The 22,273-nt window shown below is 38.7% G+C and overlaps 2 protein-coding genes across 4 annotated transcripts in view; one reads left to right on the forward strand and one right to left on the reverse strand.

Moving 5' to 3' along the window:
* Nucleotides 1-11,158, forward strand: part of Chpt1 (choline phosphotransferase 1) — a 29,970-nt gene extending 18,812 nt beyond the window's left edge. The window contains exons 6-9 of one of the 2 annotated variants that reach the window (XR_006149522.1): nt 3,488-3,646; nt 4,365-4,490; nt 7,907-8,110; nt 10,995-11,158. Coding sequence is in view for 1 of the 2 variants with exons in the window: in XM_042693278.1 (XP_042549212.1) it covers nt 3,488-3,646; nt 4,365-4,490; nt 7,907-8,017; nt 10,995-11,039 (441 nt within the window). In the remaining variant the exon portion in view is untranslated. The remainder of the gene's footprint in view (nt 1-3,487; nt 3,647-4,364; nt 4,491-7,906; nt 8,111-10,994) is intronic. The other variant, XM_042693278.1, reaches the window with a different exon arrangement.
* Nucleotides 11,021-18,419, reverse strand: Sycp3 (synaptonemal complex protein 3). 2 transcript variants are annotated; one of them, XM_042693281.1, is made up of 9 exons: nt 18,344-18,419; nt 17,192-17,341; nt 16,520-16,586; nt 16,219-16,253; nt 15,576-15,693; nt 14,691-14,790; nt 13,997-14,095; nt 11,554-11,658; nt 11,021-11,074 (listed from the first exon to the last, which is right to left on the reverse strand). In XM_042693281.1, exons 2-9 carry the CDS (start codon nt 17,322-17,324, stop codon nt 11,021-11,023), a joined length of 711 nt encoding a protein of 236 aa, XP_042549215.1. In that variant the 5' UTR covers nt 17,325-17,341; nt 18,344-18,419. The 2 variants fall into 2 exon arrangements, with proteins under 2 accessions (XP_042549215.1, XP_042549214.1); XM_042693280.1 differs by lacking the exon at nt 11,021-11,074 and having other exon boundaries at nt 11,479-11,658; nt 17,192-17,337; nt 18,344-18,403.
* Nucleotides 18,420-22,273: the final 3,854 nt, after the last annotated feature.

Genomic DNA, 22,273 nt, shown 5'->3' on the forward strand with positions numbered 1-22,273 from the left:
ATGTTGGGCATTTCTTCATGTGTCTACTGGCCGTGTTTGCTTCTCTTTAGCTCATTAGCCTATTTATTAATTGGGTTGTTTGATTTTTGAGGTTTTAATTTTTTAACATATTCTGATATAAGGCCATTATCTAATGTGTAGAAGGCAAACATTTTCTCCCATTCTGTAGACTGTCTTTTTAGCTTGTTGTCTGTGTCCTTCCCCATGCAGAAACTTTTTAGTTTGATGCAGTCCCATTTATCAAGTCTTTTTTTTGTTGTTGTTGTGCTTCTGGATCTTTACTCAGGAAGTTCTTTCCTGTGCCATGGAGTCCTAATGTTTCTCCTGCTCCTTCCTGTAATACTTTCAGGTCGTACATTAAAGTCTTTGATCTGTTCTGAATTGATGCTGGTACAAGGTGATAGGTAAGGGTTCAGTTTCAGTTTTCTGCATGTGGAAATCCAGCTTTCCCAGCACCATTTGTTGAAGAGACTGCTCTTTCTTCTAGCTTATGTTTTTGGTTCCCTTATAGAATATTAGATGGCTGTAGGTTTTGGGTTTATTCTGGGACTTCTGTTCTGTTCTCTTGGTCCTCAGGCCTCAGTACGAAGCTGTTTTCATTACTATAGCTCTTTAGCAAAGATTGAAGTTTACTTTTTCTGCTAAGGAATGCTTTTGCACATTGGGGCCTTTTATGGTTCCATATGAATTTCTGGATTGTTTTCTCTTTCTTATTGAAAATGATTTTGGGGTTTTAATGAGTATTGCATTGAATTTGGAGATTGTTTTGGGAAGTATTGCTGTTTTCACGATCTTCTGCCAATCCTTCTTGATTTCCTTCTTGAAATCTTTAAGTTTCACTATGGAGGTCCATCACATCTTCGTTTAATTCCTAATTTTTTTTTTTTTTTTTGGAGACTATTGCTTTCCTAATTTCAGTCTCGATCTTCTCATTGTTGTCATACAGGAAAGCTACTGACTTTATACCCTGCCAGTCCTTCCCCATCTCTAGTAGCTTGATGGAGGAGTCTGTAGGGTCCTTTAAATATAGGATTATAGAGGGGTGCTAATGGCTCCCACCTGTAAATCCTAGCTACTCAGGAGGCTGAGATCTGAGGATCACGCTTCAAAGCCAGGCAGGAAAGTCCCCATGAGACTCTTCAGTTAACTGCTCAAAAAAAAAAAAAAAAAAAAAAATGGAAGGGGTGCTCAAAGTGGTAGAGCACTAGCCTTGAGCAAAAAGAGTTCAGGAACATCACCCAGGCCCTGAGTTCCAGCCCACAACTGGACAAAAGAGAAATAATAAATAAATAGAGAAAGAAAGGATTATGTCATCTAAAAATAAGGGTAGTTTTACTTTTTCCTTCTCTATTTGAATCCCCTTTATATCTTTCTCTTGCCTTATTTGTTCTTGCTAGGAATTTCAGTATATTGAAGAGGACTGGAGAAAGTGGATATCCTTATCTTGTTCCTGATTTTAGAAAAAATGGTTTTAATTTTTCATCATTAAGTGTGATGTTGGCTATAGGTTTATCATACATAGCCTTTATTATATTGAGGAATGTTCCTTGTATTTCCAGCTTCTCCAGAGCTTTTATCATAAAAAAGATGTTAGATCATGTCAAAAACTTTTTTGAGATGATTGTGTGGTTCTTGGCCTTACTTCGGTTGATGTGTTTTATTACATTTATTGATTTATATATGTTGAGCCAGCTTTGCATCCTTGGGATGAGTCACATCTCATCATAATGTATGAATTTTTTAAATTCAGTTGGCCAGAATTGTATTGAGAAATTTTGCATCTATGTTCATCAGAGTGATATTTCAGTTTGTTTTTTAGGGTAAACAGTGAGAAAATCCTGATTCACAAAAAAAAAGTTTTATTATTTGTAGTCTGAAAGCAAAACAAAAGGGAGTGAGGAAAGTACTGATGTAGAAAGGAACCAAGGTAGACTTGAACTCTTTAAAATCAGTGATATTTCATAGAATTGGTAAGATACGCTTTATTTCAACATCTTCACATGTGTATATGCACACTTGCAAAAAATGTTATTTTGACTGTCCTTTGATATAGTAAAGTTGATGTAGGATGAGTCTGTTAATCTTTAGTTCATTGATGTAAAGCATGCACATATGAAACTGAAATGAGACATGTGTGGTTATTAAATATCTGTATACTCTCAGGGTCTAGTAGGAGTTTGAAAAGCACGCCTAAGGTTTGCAGACTTCTTTCATCAATGCACCACATCATATTCTTCTTTAGATTCTTAGTATTTTACACAAAATGAAATGTTCAGAAAATGTTTTCTTTATTCTATCTCCCATTTGTCCTTCCAAGTTAATGGAGCACTTTTCTGAAGGGCGCTCCTCACAAGATGCTCTTGCCATTTGTATCCTTTCAAAATCTCTGCTCCTTCAGGATGCAGAAAATCAAAGAGCCATGTGGTCAGTGGATTGTCCCACAAAAGTGATCCTTGCCTGGAGCCCCAACCTCTCCTCCTCCATAGGAGTCTGCATGGCTGGAGTGCCACCATGTTCCAGGGGTGACTCTGCATACCTAGGAAGAGCCTGCATATCCCCAGTCCTCCACAGTAATTCTCCAGATCAGAAGCCATTGGTGTATAGAGAGCGCTTATGAAAAATGTATTTTCCGTGAAAGAGTTAGAACTCTTGTATACCATATCAACAGTTCTGTAAAAATGGCAGTCAAAAGTGTCTCATACGCCATGGACCAGTAGCTCATGCCTGTAATCCTAGCTACTCAGGAGGCTGAGATCTGAGGATCGAGGTTCAAAGCCAGCCTGGGCAGGAAAGTCTGTGAGACTCTTATCTCCAATAAACCACTTAGAAAACTGGAGGTGATGCTGTAGCTCAAGTGGTAGAGCACTGGTCTTGAGCTGAAGAGCTGAGAGACAGCACTCAGTCCCAGATTTCAAGCCCTGTGACCAACCCCCCCAAAAAATGTCTAATATATTTAAAACTTTAAAAAATCTCCATGGAGAGCTGGGAAGGTGGCTCAGTGGAAGAGCGCTTGCCTTGCATGCCTGAGGCCCTGGGTTCGATTCCTCAGCACCACATAAGCAAAAAGAAAAAAGCCGGAAGTGGTGCTGTGGCTCAAGTGGTAGAGCGCTAGCCTTGAGCTGGAGAGCTGAGGGACAGCGCCCAGGCCCAGAGTTCAGGCCTCACAACCGGACCCAAAAAAAAAAATTGTGGATAAAAATCCCCATGGATCTTCGATGTGCATTGATGTTGACTTCTAGGTAACTCCTTGCCAAGGGGCAGTGACAGACTTTGTATCCGAGGTGGGGTTTGGCCACCTTCCAAAGGGCAGTCAGCCTGGGAGTTGCTTCCCACTGCCAAGACCTGTAGCAGAACTCAGTTATGAATTTTTAATTAAAGTTATTAAATTCCTTTAATAACAACATCCCCCTCTCCAGACTATTTGCGTTGTTTCATAAATGCAGTGTTAAAATGTGATGCTGACACAAATATTCTGCTTATTCCTTAGGGTACCAGTGTCTTGTCACCCGGACTCCACATAGGACTCATCATTATACTGGCAATAATGATCTATAAAAAATCAGCAACTAATGTGTTTGAAAAGCATCCTTGTCTTTATACCCTAATGTTTGGGTGTGTCTTTGCTAAAATTGCACAAAAATTAGTGGTAAGACATCTTTTATGATTCTTCATGTATTGTCCTTAGGCTGGGCACTAGTGACTCATGCCTATAGTACTAGAACTCAGGAGGCTGAGACCTAAGTATTATGGGCTTGGCACCTGTGGCTCACTCCTGTAATCCTAGCTACTCAGGAGGCTGAGATCTGAGAATCACAGTTGAAAGCCACCCGGAGCAGGAAAGTCCATGAGACTCTAATAAACCACCAGAAAACCAGAAGTGGTGCTGTGGCTCAAGTGGTAGAGTACTAGCCTTGAGAGGCTCAGGGATGGTGCCCAGGCTCTGAGTTCAAGCCCTATGACTGACCAAAATGAAATTAAAAATTAAAAAATATAAAGATATATATATATATATTATATTTAGGCCTCACACACAAAGCTGGAAAGTATACCATACATCAGTTTTCCTTTGTGGTAACAGTACCACAAAAAAACAGATTTTTATGCTCTGAGTAAAGCTGAGCTAAGTGTTATATTGTTATTGGTTTACCATAATGATCAATCGCAACTTTCTAAAAGTATCAAAGAACTTAAATACTAGAAATTTTAAATAAGTTATCTAATCATAGATATGTAAATAAGTATATTTATCAGGTGTGAAATGATAAGGTCTCTATGTCTCAACAGCAAACTAATAATCGTGTCCTGAAAATTAGAACCAAAATATCTAAATACTTAATTGTGAAATTGTTTTTATTTTTTTATAGATAGCTCACATGACCAAAAGTGAACTGTATCTTCAAGACACTGTCTTTGTTGGGCCAGGTCTTTTGTTTTTAGACCAGTACTTTAATAATTTTATAGATGAATATATTGTTCTATGGATAGCAATGGTAAGTACTTTTTTGATTTTTATTCATTTATTTTTAACTGCTATTAGATCACATTATGTGGGGTTTTGTTTTTTGTTTTTTGGGTTTTTTTTGTTGTTGGTGGTAGTTGTGGGGCTTGAACTCTGGGCCTGGGCACTGTCCCTGAGCTCTTCAGCTCAAGGCTAGCAGTCTACAACTGGAGCCACACCACCACTTCCCACATTATGTCTTTTAAGAAGCATTTCAGTGAGATTATCCATTGCCTTCATACAGTAAATACTTCTGGATATTTAAAATGGTTTTTCTAAAGGTATGAGGGGTGTAGAAATGGCATGCATATCTGGGGGTCAGGTTCCTAGTTGTTGCATATCTAGTCCCTCCAAAATCACTGTTTTTCTTCCTCCAAATCAGAAAAAAGATGTCAAAAACACTTTGCCCAAATGACTCTCTGACTTAATTACGCTACAGAAGGTAATAGCAAAGGTGGACACTTGCTTCCGCATGAGAACCTTTAGCTAACATTGAGAAAAGACCCTGAGACCATTGTGTGCCAGGAGTAAGCAGCCGTATGCGTCTGTGTGGCCTTTGATGGGTGTAGATTTGTAATAATGATCACTCAAGCAATGGATGTATGCTCACTTTGATTGTATTCTGCTAAGAAAGGATTTATTTCTACTCAAAATGATTATGCAATAGAGAATATGGGTTTTTTTTTTGTTGGTTGTGGGGCTTGAACTCTGGGCCTGGGCGCTGTCCCTCAGCTCTTCAGCTCAAGGCGAGCGCTCTACCACTTGCACCACAGCGCCACTTCTGGTTTTCTAGTGGTTTATTGGAGATAAGAGTCTCACAGACTTTCCTGTCCAGGCTGGCTTTGAACTGCGATCCTCAGATCTCAGCCTCCTGAGTAGCTAGGATTACAGGCGTGAGCCACTGGCACTCCAGTCATGGAGCCTGAACTCTGGGCCTGGGCGCTGTCCCTCAGCAATTCAGCTCAAGGCTAGCACTCTACCACTTGAGCCATAACCCACTTCCGGCTTTTTCTGCTTATGTGGTGCTGAGGAATCGAACCCAGGGCCTCATGCATGCAAGGCAAACTGAGCCACCTTCCCTGCCCCTACAATAAACTTCTAGAGTGAGTAATCTTCATCCATAGCCATTCAAAGGTCATCTGTACTTCCTATGGTGATATACTCAAATGTCATCTATATTTCCTATGATCACATACTTACCAAGCTGGTATGAGATATAATTCTTGCTCCTTTCAAGTGAACAATTAAAGTTTTCAGGAAATAGTTTAGAAAAAGCCACGCTAGACTGCAAGCCTGGTTTAAGCCTAAGTTACCAGCATGCATGCATACACACACACACACACACACACACACACACACACACACACACACACAAAGAGTGTTTGAAAACTAGAGTCATTTTAATATCTACTGTAAATATTTATGGATCCAAGCAATCCAAATTAATAAATAGGGTATTATTCAAAATTTCTGAAAATGGGTCTGGGAACATGGTTTACGTGGAAGGTATGAGACTCTTGAGTTCAAACCCCAGTACTCAAAAAAAAAATGTATCTGAAAATCCTATAAATGGTTTATCTTAGTGAATTTGGTATGTATTATCAAATGAATAATATTAACTGTCAGGTGTTAAAATTTTAAGCTTAAAGCTTGGACATGATTATTTGCACATGTAATTCTAGCTGTCCAGGCAGCTGAGAATAGGCTGGCTTGAGGCCAGACTGGGCAGAAAAGTTCAGGAAGCCCTTCTCAACCCATAGCGGGGAAAACGGCACATACTTATCCTAAGCTATACTTGAGGCTGAGATCTGGAGAATCATTTCCAGTCAGCCAAGGAGGAAAAGTTCATAAGACCTCATTTCAACTTGGGGAAGCTGGACTGTAGCATGCATCTGTCATCCCAGCAACAATGAGAAACCTAAAATAGGCAGATTAAAGTTCAGGAACAAGCCCAGGCAGGAAGTGAGTCATTCCCCCTCCCCGCCCTCCAGCTCAGAATACATAGTCAACAGTGCAAAACAGGGCTGGAGGCATGGCTAAGCAGTAAATCACCTACTTAACACCTATAAGGACCTGAGTTCAAACTCCCCCCCCCCCAAAAAAAAATACAAGCACCTATTTTGTAGTAAGTTGTTGGCCTGATTTATTTGCGCCAGTGATAGAGAAGTGAAACACTCAAATGCAATTTTTCTTTAAAACTATGTAGAAAGCTAGACGCCAGTGGCTCCTGCCTATAATCCTAGCTGCTCAGGAGGCTGAGATCTAAGGATCACGGTTCAAAGCCAGCCTGGGTAGGAAAGTCTGTAAGACTCATCTCCAATTAACCACTGGAAAAACGGAAGTTGCACTATGGCTCAAGTGGTAGAGCGCTTGCCTTGAGCTGAAGAGCTCAGAGACAGCACCCAGGCCCAGAGTTCAAAGCTGCACAACCGACCAAAAAAAAACAACTATGTAGAAGACCACACACACACACACACACACACACACACACACACACACACACACACACACACACACACACACACACACACGTCCAACAAAACATCTGTGCTCCCTGGTATCCCTTGGGAAAGTGCTTCGTATTTCAAACATGAAAAAAAAATCTGAAAAGCCAGGTTCTGGCGGCTCATGTCTGTAATCCTTCTACTTGGGAGCTATGAGATCAGAGTATCACAGTTCAAAGCCAATTAGTCTCCATTTAACCACTCAAAATCCAGAGGTGGCTCAAGTGGTAGAGCTCTAGCCTTGATCAAAAACTCTGGAATAGCATCTAAGCCCTGAGTTCAAGCCCCAGGACCAACACCCTCCTCCCCCCCCCCCCCCACCTCCCAAAAAAAACTAACAAAGCTTTTAAAGGCTAGTTAATTTTTTTTCCATGAGTACAAATTCTTTCTCCAGGGGCACAGGCTACTTTTTCCTCCTGGCCTTCATTTTCCAAAGGAAAACATTTGACTCTCATCTGTGGGTAGTCTTCTGAGACCTTAATTTTGAGCACCATCAATTTTGTACATGCCTCCTGCAACCATGGTGTCTTTTCCTGACCTTTATTTTCTTATGACTAACCTCAGAGGAACCAAAACTGTATTAATTATAATGACTTATAGTAGGGAATTTGTGTAATCTTTTCACAGCAGACGTTGAGAGCATGACTCCAAATATTTGGGTTTTGTTACTTCTTAACTTTTGTATTCAAGTCCTTTTATTGTCGAGCTTGTTTCTGTTCTGTGTGTTACTGAAAACTACAATGAGGTCTAAATATTCAATATAAATATATACTTTAAAATCGAATATTTTTAGTGAAGAATTTTAGGTGGCAAATGTTTGAGACTGGGGGAAAGGGGGGACAGTAACAGCTGCAAGTTTAGAAAAGATAGACTATAATCTATTCTGTATTTTTTTGTTTTTAAGGTCCTTTCTTCATTTGATATGATGATATACTTTAGTTCTTTATGCCTGCAAATTTCAAGACACCTTCATCTAAGTATCTTCAAGACTTCATATCATCAAGCACCTGAACAGGTTCACAAGCATATTGACTGACTAATAAGCCAAGGAAAAGAGGAGAAGCAGTTAGGGGAACCTAGGAGTGAAGGAAATCCCCCTATGCAGGAGGCTAGTATACTATCGAATAAGGTTATTTAAAATATAAATTCTGTAGGTTCCATTATGTCTATTTCAGCAATGAAGCCCTCGTTATGTGTCATGAACCTTCAGTTTTGATCATAGATTTTATCAGTAAGATAGTCTATAAATTAACAAGAAGCAAGACCAAAAACCAAATTCAATCTTGAGGATAAGAAGTGAATTCCTACAGTTCTAAATAGCAATCCTTGTTTCTACAGAATATCGATCAGACACTTGAGGGTTTCATTGCGAAAGCATAAAAATACAGAACTTAAAGAACTTTAGCTGTCCTGACAGTGACAAGATAGCTTGGCAGTGACACACACTGCAAAAAAGTTAAAATGCAAGATTATAAGCACTGCATAAAAAAGTGCTTGACTTATGATATTGTGATTGAATCAAGTGATGGTCTTAGAAGTGTTTTTTTCATACGAACCTTTTTTTCAAAAAGGCATAATAATACGATACTTGCTTTAAAATACGACCTAGAATTTAACAGGGCTGTGGGGATTTTGTAATGTGTCTTTAGTGAAATGAGTTATAACTATTCAGAAAAACATATATTTCTATAAATTAAGGGTAACTAACTAGTTCCTTGATAGTCTTGAATGGTCTTTTTTATGAAGATCAAATCAGGAGCTAAACCAGTTGACATGTAAATACTCACCAATGAAAACATGGCAGAAATATCATCCTTTTAAATATCACCCAGTTACTTGGATTGCTCATTGACTCATTCCAGATGGTAACAGAGAATACAATAAGTATAAATTATTCATCACTAAGTACATTAGGTACTGATTCTTATCTTTCTCTTCTCAGCTAAAAATATTTAGATTGTTCTTTGTATTTTTTTTTTTTTTTTTTTTGGTCCAGTTGTGGGGCCTGAACTCTGGGCCTGGGCACTGTCCCTCAGCTCTTCAGCTCAAGGCTAGCACTCTACCACTTGAGCCACAGTGCCACTTCCGGCTTTTTTCTTTTTGCTTATGTGGTGCTGGGGAATCGAACCCAGGGCCTCATGCATTGCAAGGCAAGCACTCTGCCACTGAGCCACTTTCCCAGCCCAGTTCTTTGTATTTTTATAAAATACTCTTATAGTATTATTTTATAATATATATTATACTATCTTATAAATATCCTTTATACCTATCACAAAGGTCTTTGTTGATCCAAATCTTCAGACTCCCATCTGACCTTATTTCTAATTTTATATATATATAACCATTCCATATGTAATTGATATGATAAAACAGAAAAATAGAGGCATAATGAACATGTACTTTATTCATAAGAAAAAGGCATATTGAAAAAACAGTGGACATTGGAAAAATATTTATGTGAAGTAAGGAAAAATATACTTATGTGATTTACGTACACAGAAATATTCAAATATTTATTTTTGCCTCTCTAACTACTGGCAAAACTTCTCAAATAATTGGACCTTCTTATATGAACTTAACTAGTACTTAGAAGATTTATACTCCAGGCCAGAGAAGCAGCTCAGTGCAAGAGTACATACTTGTGTCTGATCCCTGGCATAATAAATACTCAAAAAAGACAAAAAATAAAAATAAAATAGAAGTCATGTCCTCTTAATGTTAAATATATGCTAATAGTAGAGGACTAATTCCTTCCTGTATAAATTATCACAGAAAAATAGAATGTGTGTGGACTTTTTATTAAAATTTGGAAAGCATGAAGACTAAGGTAAAGGTTATAGAGGCAAAACTTAGAATTTAAGGCATGGAAAAGCAGGGAAATGTTGTTCTGAATGATTTTGCTAAAATTGAAAGTAATTTCGCCAAAACATAATCAGTTTAACTGATATATTTCAAAGAAATGTTAGAACAATTTAAAATTTATTAAACAATTTCTTAAAATTATTCTGTATGCAAATACACATTTTAAAAGACAAAGCATCAAAAATTAATTGTTCAAGTCTGGAAGTGAATATGTTTATTAAACATTAATACTGAAAAGATGGCAGGCGTCAGTGGCTCACTCCTGTAATCCTAACTACTCAGAAGTCTAAGATCTGATGGTCATGGTTCAAAGCCAGCCCAGCCAGGAAAGTCCGTGAGACTTTTATCTCCAATTAACCACCAGAAAACCAGGAATGGTGCTATGGCTCAAGAGGTAGAGCGCTAGCTCTGAGTTGAAGAGCTGAGGGACAGTGCCCAGGCCCAGAGTTTAAGTGACTGAAAAGACATTCAAGGTAAACTGTAAATTATCTTTGAAGACAGATGTGAAGTACTTAACCCATAATTAATTAGCTATGGTCATGGTATGCTCAACAAAACTTACAGACGAAGCCCAATTAAATGACATACTGATCTTTGTGAAAGTGACACAGTATTCAATACTTTTAGAAAATACATAGAAAAGGCTACACATGTAATACTTGGTAATTTTTCCTTAAAGAACAACAATGTAAACCACGTATAGTGGCCCATACTTATAGTCCAAGCTACTTGGGAAACTGAAGGAGAGGATCACTTGAGCCCAAGCATTTGCGAACAGTCTCAGCAACATAGGAGACTCTGTCTCAAAAAAACAAAAGTAGCCTTCTGTTCCTGTGCTTTGTATCTTTTGGGACTGATAAAGATATATGAGGCCAAAACTTAAATTTAAATAATCTTTATTGATAAAAGCTAATTAACAGTTTTAGAAAAAGTCACAATTACAACTAGATCTACTTAAAAGCGTGATACATTTAATTTAGGACTGGCTGACACATATTTGGATTTTATGTGGAAGTTAACAGAGATGTTCTGTACTTAAGCTATTGATTAAAGTATACTAATTTCAACTAGAATGTCTAAACTACTTGAAAGTCATGCCTCTCAGCTAACTTTATAATTATATTACTCAGGTTCAAGTTCTTTCTTCAAAGAGTCATCAGAATATCATGGACTGAAGAGACTTGCGAACACTTGCCATCTCTTGCTGCTGCTGTTTCATGAAAGGAGATATGAAACATTTGTTTAATTTTTAGTTGTTATACATATTTCAGCAAATAAAATATTTCAACGCTTACAGTAATAATTACGGTTTTTTTTTAATTTGAAATATAGTAACTTAGTTGGGCACAATGGCTCAATGCCTGTAATCCTAGTTACTCAGGAAGCTGAGATTGGGAGAATCTCAGTTCAAGGTCAGCCCAGGCCAATAAACCAATAATAAACTTGGGCCATCTCAACCAATATAATGCTGGCACAATGCTTTGCACCTTTCATCTCAACTACATGAGAAACTTGTAACTTTTTGCCGGCCTGGGCAAAAAGTGAGACCCTATACAAAAATAACAAAAGCAAAAATGGCTGGTAGTGAGGCTCATATGGTAGAGCCACTTGCCATGCCAGTACAAAACCTTGAGTTCAAAACCTCAGTAAAACACCCCCAGAAAAACTAAAAGAGGTATAATAACTTACAGTTTCCATCATAATTTTTTTCTGCAACAAAGCCATTTCTTTTTTAAGTTCACTTTGTGTGCTTGTAAACATATTATCGTTATTCTTCTCAACATCCTCCAGACTCTAAAACACAAAGTGTAGTTATAAACTGTAACTTTTTCATCTCAGGTCCTATATTTACTAAATTTCCAAAGGAATTTTTTAATATTCAAATAATACTCATTATTCCAAGTTAAAAATATTTTAATATGAAAACCAAAATTCCTACTATAAAGTAAAATAGATCAGACATGAATCAAATATAGTTACAAAAAGTACACTGATGGTATACTTGGTGTCAAGCAGTGGGTTAATGAACTGTTGAGGTCAAGGTGGAGGTAAAAGCCAGGCACCAGTGGCTCACGCCTGTAATCCTTGCTACTAAGGAGACTAAGATCTGATGGTCATGGTTCAAAGGAAGCCCTGGCAGGAAAGTCCCTGAGACTTTTTTTTTTCCCTGAGACTTATCTCCAATAAACCATCAGAAAACCAGAAGTGGCGCTGTGGCTCAAGTCATAGAGCACTAGCCTTGAGCTGTATAGCCAGGTGCCAGTCGCGCCTTGAGCTGAAGAGCTGAGTGACAGCACCCAGGCCCAGAGTTCAAGCCCCATGACCAATTAAAAACAAACAAAACCACCAACTGTATAAAGGTGGGGAATAATGGAAAATGTAATGAAGCTCAAAAAGAAATCAGTCACAAGGATCTCTAAAAATGTAGAACTGATCATTTTTCAGGAAAAGGAGATATTCTAGAAAGATAAGATCTATTAAGGCTGGGCTAGAGAACAAAGAAATCAAGAATTTTAGCAATAAAAGCAAAGAATGTTGGGGATCCTGAATTAGAACATTAATTACAGAAATATTGGACATAGCAAAGGTAAAAACTATAGGTTCTGGTAATGACTGAGTATGAAAGATAAAAAGAGATGGAAGAGCCAGTGATAACATCAAAGAAATATTTTCTAATACCTTGTCAAACCTTCATATTAACTAACAAATATTAGCAGGAAACATTACAGCGAGCTGTCAAATTCTCTACTTGGACCGTCTATTATATTCTGAGCTATCTCACCACTATAAATTATCGTATAAAGTTATTTTTGGCCCCTGCAATAGTAAAATCAGATATGCCATAAAATGCTTCTGTAAGGACTGGGAAGGTGGCTCAGTGCTTGCCTAGCATGCATGAATCCCTGGGTTCCATTCCTCAGTACCACATAAACAGAAAAACCCAGAAATGGTGCTGTGGCTCAAGTGGTAGAGTGCTAGCCTTGAGCACAAAGAGGCTCAGGAACAGTCTCTAGGCCCTGAGTTCAAGCCCCAGAACTGGCAAAAATTAAACTATAATACACTTGAAAACAAATATTCCATTTCTTTGTGTGTGTATGTAGGTTGGTACTAGAGCTTGAACTAGGGGCTCTTGTTTGGCTTTTTCTTTCAAGGCTGCCATTTTACCAAATCAACCATACCTCCACTTCCAGCTTTTTGCTGGTTAATTGGAGATAATAGTCTCTCAAAGCCAGATAGCTCAAGCCTGTAATCCTAGCTATTATGGAGGCTGAGATCTGAGGTTCAAAGCCAAGTTAGGCAGGAAAGTCTGTGAGACTTATCTCCAGAAAACCAGAAGTAGAGCTACAGCTCATAGTGGTAGAGGGCTAGCTTTGAGCAAAAAAGCTCAGGATCAGTGCCCAGGCCCAGAGATCAAGCCCCAGGACTGTCCCCCCCCCCCCTCCCCCCTCCCCCCCCCCCCCCCCCCCCCCCGCAAAAAAAAAAATGTGTCAGATTTGTCTGCCTGGCCTGGCTTCAAAGTGCAATCATGAGATCTCAGCTCTTAAGTAGCTAGAATTACAAGTGTGAGCCATCAGTGCCCAGCCAAAAGTTCAATAATTTCAATTGGGTATATTCCTTTTTGTTTTCAATAGAGATATTGAATCAGTAATCAAATATTTCCTGAAAGGGCAAGATGTAGCCTAGTGATAGCATGTCTAGTATATGGGGCCGAGTTCCATACCCAGCACTACAGGAAAGAAAAAAAAAGCTTCCCCAGAGAAAAAGCCCAGAATCTGAAGACTTTACTATTAAATTCTAAATTGAATACCTTCTAAACAAACAAGAAACAGAGAATAGAAAAAAAAGACTATACAGAAATGATTTACAGACTTCATGTTAAAGACTGTAACCAAAGTATGGATTTGGTACATGATACATGTGTAGGTAAAATTCCCAGTTTATCATTTCTTGTCTTCAATACTTCCACAAAACCATTAGCATTCTAGAGATGTATTTATCATTTCAGTAAGAAACAATGATTTCTAAAATGTAAGTTTTTTTAATGTATAAGCAATATGTTTTTTCCATAAACTTGAAAAAAAGCTTATGTACATTTTTTAAAGACTGAGTCACATTTCCAAGTACAGCATACCTTTATGAACTGGTCATATAACTGTTTAAGTGTTTTCAGTCTCTGGTGCTGAATAATCCTAGATTGCTGAAAAATCTTTTGTTGTTGTCGAAGTACATTCTACAAATATAGAAGAAAAAAATGTAGTTAATAACAATTTTTTTTGGTCAGTCATGGGGCTTGAACTCTGGACCTGGGCACTGTTCCTGAGTTCTTCAGCTCAAGGTGAGTGCTCTACCACTTGAGCCACACCGCCACTTCTGGCTTTTTCTGTTTATGTGGTACTGAGGAATCCAACCCAGGGCTTCATGCATGCTAGGCAAGCACTCTACCACTAAGCCACATTCCCAGCCCCAAAGTCTAGGATTTCAATACCCAACATGACACTGAGAGCCCCCAAAGAATTATCACAATACAGCTCAGATGATACTGGGCCAGCAACATTCTCTATTCCTATTCATCTGTGTCCAAAGCTAAACTACTTTTGAGTTCTTTTAGACAAACTGGAAATCCTCCTGAACCTAAGAATCCCAACCAATATAAGCAACAGAGACCAGTGGCTTTTATGAGCAAGACTAAAATGCATAATAAGCAATGTGTAGTGGAACCTGGCTCAATTCCATGAGCCCAGTACAAACAAAGCTAGGTTCTCCTTTCCTGCTTAAGACTTTAGTTATAGTAATGGATGAATTGCAGTGTTAATTGTGACACTAACAGTTAGCTTTTCTTCTTGTTCCCCAGATTTCTTCACATCTGTATCCCACTGCTGAAACAAAGTTTGAAAGTGCTGAGAATATTCTTTGCTAATCTTCTGCCTGTAAAACATAAAGTATACTGTGACTGTCAAACCAATATGAAAAAACTCCCAAAACAAAGTGCAGTGATGTATTTTATACTATCAAAAGGAACAACATAACAAAAACAGTTTAAAAATTCTGATAGAAAACCAAGAAGTAAAAGTAGACATGCATAGATTTCAAAAGTATTTTTTCTTACAAGCTAACACAAAAGTTCTCTCATATATTTTAGCTCTTGAAAACTGAGTTTTTATCATTTTCCATATATATAATATTCCATATATATTCCAGAAAAGGTAATTTTATCTTCAGTTTTTAATTCTTCTACTGAATACCAGTTCTGATGTGCTAACTGATTTCCCAGGAGAAATATTTCACCTAATTTTTCACATGTAGGCATAGCAAAGTTTAGCATAAATGATGAGTTAAAATATACAAATTACAATATAAAATTGGCCTTTTTCTACCCTACAATGTCAAACATTTAACTATAAAACAATAGTTTCTATGACACTTAGTTTTTACTTAAGTTGTATATTTCTGGAATGAATATACATTTTAATAACAAAAAATTTTTAACTGTTATTTAGAAGAAAAAAAAAGCTATCTTTCCTGAATTCTAAGAAATACCTCCATTCTATAAGGTAAGGCGTAAGGTAAGAACTACCTGCTTAGATATAAATCAAGCCAACTATTTTTATCAAAGATGCCAATAAATAGAAGGTGATATTTTTCAAAAGTACCACACACTAATCTAGACTAAGAAATGATAGAAACACAGCTGTTAAAAAGAATTGCCTTACCTTTGTTCTTGTTGTGTTCTCCAAACTTGTTCAATCCTCTGGGTACTGTTTCTGAAAGAAGCCTGGGTATACATTTCTAGCTTTTTTCTCTTGGCAAGAAGAGCTCTGTTAATGTCAACTATATTGGAAATATTCATTAAAATTTAATGTTAAAATTATTTTATTCCCACATGTTCAAGTAAACATAAATGGGTAAAATTCATTCAACAATCAGAAAGACATTTAAGATAACTTGTATTGTTACTTATGCTTAAGCAAAAAAAACCCAGAATCTTATGTAAAACTTAATTGTAAACCTCCTCTTGGTTGTAAGTGTCTTTACTTTTCAACTACAGTTTATTAATGTAAAAACAATAGTTATTTTGGAAGGTTGAATTTACACTGTCTTCCCTAAAAAAGGGAATACAGGAAGAGTCCTAGAAAATAAATTGAGTAAATGAAAAACTGATGCACAGAAAGCTACTGTGTATATCACTTAGTTTATGAGCACAAGGAAATGTAAGGGTTTTTTCCCAACTATTTTTCTTTTATAATTCCATTTGGGAAACAAAACAAGTCATTAAATAATGATTAACATTAGCTTATTATATAAATTACTTTATGGTGTCAAACATTTTAAACACAAATATCTAAACAAACATACTTCCAAATTTTTCCAGCATAGTCTGCACTTCACCCCTGTGAAAAAAATAATTAAAAATAATTAAGACTGGGTGCATTTCACCATCATACACCAGGCCCTAGGTTTGATTCCTAGCAGCCCTCCTCCCTGCCACACACACCAAAAAAACAAAAACAAAAACAAACTTAAGGGTTCTTAAAATATTCTTATTTTGGAAGAAATATCACAGGCCAAACATTTTTTCATCCAATAGTATTTGAAAAAAACTAAGTTTTTCTTGAAGTACTTTAACTAAACACATAAATTATTTTGAATATGTTACCCCACATCTTCAGCAATTCCTTCAGAAAGCCTTTTCTTTCCACGTTTATCAATTACTGGAAGCCTTTCTGTATTGACAACAAATGAAAATATTTTTGAAAATATTTTATTTTGATAAGGAGTCTTTCAAGAATTTTGCCAGTGTGCATTTAAAGCACATATTCAATGAACTTCAATCCAGATACAAGACTTTTTTTTTTTTTTGCCAGTCTTAGGGCTTGAACTCTGGGCCTGGGCTCTGTCTCTTGAGCTTCCCCTACCACTGAACCACAGCACCACTTCTGGCTTTTTCTGAATAGTTTATTGGAAATAAGAGTCTCATAGACTTTCCTGCTCAAGCTGGCTTTGAACTTTGATCCTCAGATCTCAGCCTCCTTTGTAGTTAGGATTATAGGCATGAGCCTCCAGCACCTAGCTATATGACCATTTTATAAGGAACAAGTTCTCTGGGGTAAGATCACAATAAATCACAAACTCTTCTGCAACATGTTGGGAATAATGACTGCAAAGGCTAGAGATGTGATAAAAATTTCTAACATGCTGATAGAAGATACTGATAGAAGATCAAATGAGATAGTACATGCCTAAAAGTTTTTTAGCTTAAACTAAAACAGGTTCCAGATAAGTGAATTAGTAAGACTACCACCAATGCCCAGCATCAGATACATTGTACCTTGGGGAAAATCCTCTTCTGAACTACTGGCATTTTTAGCTTCTTTCTCAAAGTTATAGGCTTTTATAAGCTGATTCTCCTTTGGTAGTTTCCCAGATTTCTCAAAATGCTTTTTCCTCCCAGAGGGTGCCATCCTTCGGTATTTTCTGACTTAAGAACAAAAGCAAATAAACTCAACTGAATCCAAACTTACCAATTTATAATCTAATAAAACAAAGTATCAAATATGGATGATCTTATTTGCATATTTCCTCATTTATGTTACCAAACCAAAAGTAAACAAATTAAAACTCATTAAGAAAAAGAAGGAAGAATATAATAAACTACATCAACTCTGACTCAGTGTTTACAGAAGGACCAGAAGATGCGAATTTTAGTCCCACCTTCAAATTTATGAAGAATCTGTAGCAATCTAGTCTGTATCTCAATTTCAGAGGAAAATCGCGGTGGCTAGCAGGATTATAAGCATGCTACAAATACACGCATGGCAACATAAATCTAGAAAGTTCTACAGGGCTGGGGATGTGCCTAGCATACAGGAAGCCCTGGATTCCATCCTTAGCACAGGTGTGTGTGCATGTGTATGCTTATATACTCATATAATCATAAAATAAATGTATAAACACACTATAAATAAATAAAACATTAGAATCTTCAGATGCTATACATGCATTTATATAATAAATTTTACGTAGTTACATACAAATAATACATTACCTAAGGCATTCATTACAAAGTTATAATTAGATAACATATTAACTGACATAGAAAACTTATGTAACAAATTTATTTTTACTTCTATAAATATATCAATGTTTAAAACATAAATCATAAAGACTATAAACATATAAACAACACCCGGTGTGCCCCCAACTCTGTAAAACCCTCTGGGGCATGCCAGGCCTGACCTGCTGCTCCCATCCCCTTTCCCACACCCCCTGGGGCGCCCCCTGGCCCGGCCCAGGCCCTGGCCTCCATTTTCCCGCCAGAGGCCTGGGTGGCTGCGGGAAGTCAGCCGCAGGGCAACCGGACCGACTGACTGGACAACCAGACAAGCAGCAGCAACTGCTGAACGAACTCCTCCTCCTATCTGGATAAAAAAGACCCAGTGGCCAACCACAGCGTTCCCCTCACAGGTGGCCCTGTCCCCACCGGCTTTGCCGGAGCTCCGCAGCTCCGCAGCGGACCGTGGGACCCGGCTTCGCCGCTGCCTCCTGGCTTCTGACGAAGCACGAATTTGGAGGCAGTAAAGCCCTGCCTGCCTCCTGCCAGGCGCCTCGCTGATTGGCTGAAAACCGGTGCACATGCGCACAAGGCCGCTAGGTGCCTGCAGCCTTTGGCCCACGCTCTTGGGGAAGGGAGGGGAGGAGGAAGGGGGGGGAGGTAATCCCTTTCCAGAAGCTTCACTCTGGCAGCCGTTACTTGTGGGGGTAGATTTGAGGCCTAGCACTTTCCAGTTTCTAAACAGTTTCCGTAGCCTGAGATCTGAGGATCACGGTTCAACGCCAGCCTGGGTAGGAACATCTGTGAGACTCTTGTCTCCAACTGACCCCCCGAATAGAAGAGGAGCTGTGGCTCCAGGGGTGGGGCACAAAACAAGCTCATAGACAGCGCCCGGGTCCTCAGCTCAAGTGCCAGTGCTCGCAGGCCCGCAAGGGCACGGACATGGGCATGCGCGCGGCATGGGCACGGGCATGCGCGCGAGGGCAATCGCGCATGCGCACATACAAGATTTTTGTGTGTGTAATTTTGAAAGTCACAAAAGCACACCATCTAGTGTGGAAGAGACCAATAGTCAACAGTCAATAGTCAACAGTTTCCTCGGAAGCCTAGCCCCATCTCCCGAACACTAGCCCTTCTACCGCCTTTGTCCCAAACAGAAGACAGTTACTCCAGCCGGCCCCAGTGGCTCATGCCTGTCATCCTAGCTACTCAGGCGGCTGAGATCTGAGGATCGCGGTTCAAAGCCAGCCCGGGCAGGAAAGTCCGCGAGACTCTTCTCTCCAGTAAGCTACCAGAAAACCTGAAGCGGCGCTGTGGATCAAGTGGTAGAGCGCTCGCCTTGGGCTGAAGAGCGCAGGGACAGTGCCCAGGCCAGAGAAGACAAGGAAATGACTCGAATGTGTGTCCTTCACTCACCTCTTCCATTTTTCTGAATGTTGTGGCCACTTATAAATAAATGGTGCTTAAACAATGGGGTTTAGTTTTTGTACTGCAGAAAATGGTGCCATAGTCTAAGAAGGCGATCACCATAGTTTTCTTTTTTTTTTTTTGGTCCAGTCGTAGGGCCTGAACTCTGGGCCTGGGCACTGTCCCTCAGCTCTGCAGCTCAAGGCTAGCGCTCTACTACTTGAGCCACAGCGCCACTTCTGGCTTTTTTTTCTTTTTTGCTTATGTGGTGCTGAGGAATCGAACCCAGGGCCTCAGGCATGCAAGGCAAGTACTCTACCACTGAGCCACCTTTCCAGCCCTCACCATAGTTTTCTAAGAGAATATTATCTGTAGCCATAATTCTTGCATTGTCCTTGTATGATATTCTATTGTGGCACAACTCTACAATCTGTATATTAGTGTTTTTCATTTGCTATTTTTGTCAATATATGCAAGAGTTGTTTCCAGAATAGATCCTATTTTCAAAGACAGTATTATGTATAGCCATAATTCTTATATTTTCATTGTGGTATGATGTGCTATTGTGGCAATATTGCACAGTTGATATGTTTTTTTAATTGCTTATAATTGGGTTGTTTCCAGATTAGGTCCTATATAAAAAATGCTGTTCTGCATATTGTAATTTCTTAAATATTGTAATTTCTTAATATCTTAACACAAGAATAACTATTGGAGAATGAATATGACTTTAAAAAGATAGACTGCATTGTGAATTTGTGTATCATCCTTGAGAGGGGCTATGCATACCCTCCATGTATGAGCTGTGGAAGGTTCCACTGTGCTAACATCTTCACAAATAGCTACAATGGGATAGTAGGTTGTTTGCTGACTAGGTGATACGTAATACTACACAGTAGTCACAGGTAAGAGAAACTTGATTGGATGTTGGCTTGGCAAAAACTTAAAGACACTATGTAAAAAATAACTAAAGCAAAAAGAGTTGAGTTCAGTCCATTTCCTAGTATTCCCAGATAAGTAAAGTATTAAATTTTGATGCAAATCAAGTCACTTTTACATTTCTTTTGCATCAATAGGTCTACTCTCTTTGCTTGTCGTTACTGTGTGTTCTCTGTGTGTTTGTGTATGTGTCCCTACTGGACTCTTTCTGCTCTTCCTAAGCATTTTGTGGACAGGATGTAGAGCTAAAGAGCCCCTCCCTCTCCCAGTACAAATGAAACATAGTCTACAATTTGTATTGTTTCACTTTTCTTTTCTTTTGTTGGTCTTGGGGCTTGAACTCTGGGCCCAGGTGCTGTCCCTCAGTTCTTCAGCTCAAGGCTAGCACTCTACCACTTGAGCCACAGCACCACTTCTGGTTTTCAGGTGGTTTAAATCTTGGAGATAAGGAGTCTCATGGATGTTCTTGCCTGGGCTGGCTTTGAACCACGATCCTCAGATCTCAGCCTCCTGAGTAGCTCAGATTACAGGCGTGAGCCACCAGCGCCCAGCTTGTTGTTTCACTTTTCTTTCTGCAGGATCTTTTCATGCGCAGGCATCAGAGGAAAAGCAGGGGGAAGGACAAACTATGACTCATGACAGCCACAATTATGGAGTACTTAGTAATTTACAAATGCTTGTTCTTTGACTAATAAAATTTTTACAACGTTTGGAGTACATCATTGTCAGTTCAGCACCCCTTCCTTCTTCTCTGGGTGAAGTTTCCATCTCTGTAACTAATGGAGGACACAGAGCCCAGGCTGAGGCAATCACTATATTCATCTGCTATTGGAGCAATGGAGTTCCAATGATGGAACAATGGAGCTGCTATATGCTCATAAAGAGAAAAGCTGATATGCAGAGTGAGGCAGGATGGGAAGAGTGAAGCAACAGCCCTAGAAGGGTATGTGTCTAGACATTCTGTTTTCTTAAGAAGTTTTGACCCAAGTGTTAGTAACTCATGCCTGTAATCCTAGCTACTCAGGAGGCTGAGGTTTGAGGATCCTGGTTCAAAGCCAGCCTAGGTGGGAAAGTCTGTGAGATTCTTATCTCCAATTAACCACCAGAAAACTTGAAGTGGAGCTATGATTCAAAGTAGTAGAAGGCTAACCTTGAGTAAAAGAACTCAGGAACAGTGCTCAGATCCTGAGTTCAAGACCTATGAGCAGCAAAAAAAAGAAAGTTTTGAGTTGTAGTTGTTCCTTAAAATCCAAGCATATCTCAGTGGCCAAGAAAGAACTTTGTAGTCTTGGGTAAAGAACCTGATTTAGGAGTAGCACTATGGCTCAAAGTGGTAGAGTGCTAGCCTTGAGCTGAAGAGCTGAGAGACAGCGCCTAGGCCCCACGACCAACAAAAAACAAACACAAAAAACAAAAACCTGATTTAACAGTGAGTCCTCAGGTGAGACATGGAACCTAGTCAAATCCCAGTTCCCTCACCGATAAAATGCCAGTATGATGTGGGTGAACATAGAGAATGTGCTCAGTAAGGTGGAAGCTGTAATTAGGACAAGTGGGAATGAAGAACAGTTAGATTACAAGAAGTCTTCCTTATCTTAACCACCAAGGCTCTGATCTTCTGAATCTGGATTTATTTTTAATCATTTATTTTTATTTATATATTAATTCTGTGGCAGACTCCTGCTCTATAGCTCAAGCTGTCCTCCAAATTCCAACCCTTCTGCCTCAGCCTCCCAAATGCTAAGGTTATGAAAATGAAGAAAAATTAATTTTGATAACCATTAGATGGATAGACACTTGTGCTAGTCTCTTTATTTTAAAATTTTTCATAATTTTCTTTTTCAAAGAAAGTTCAAGAGAAATTACATTCTCTTTACATGCCTGTTGAAGTACACTGAATTCCAAAGGTTGAGCCAACCTTGCATTCCTAAAGTGGACTCAGCTTGGTCATACAAGTTGTACTCTGGGAAATAACTGAATTAAGCTTGCTAATGTTTTGTTTCTTGTGAGGTG

The sequence above is a fragment of the Dipodomys spectabilis genome, unplaced genomic scaffold, assembly GCF_019054845.1.
Source record: "Dipodomys spectabilis isolate Male_0828 unplaced genomic scaffold, ASM1905484v1 ptg000163l, whole genome shotgun sequence".
Taxonomy (NCBI): Eukaryota; Metazoa; Chordata; class Mammalia; order Rodentia; family Heteromyidae; genus Dipodomys; species Dipodomys spectabilis.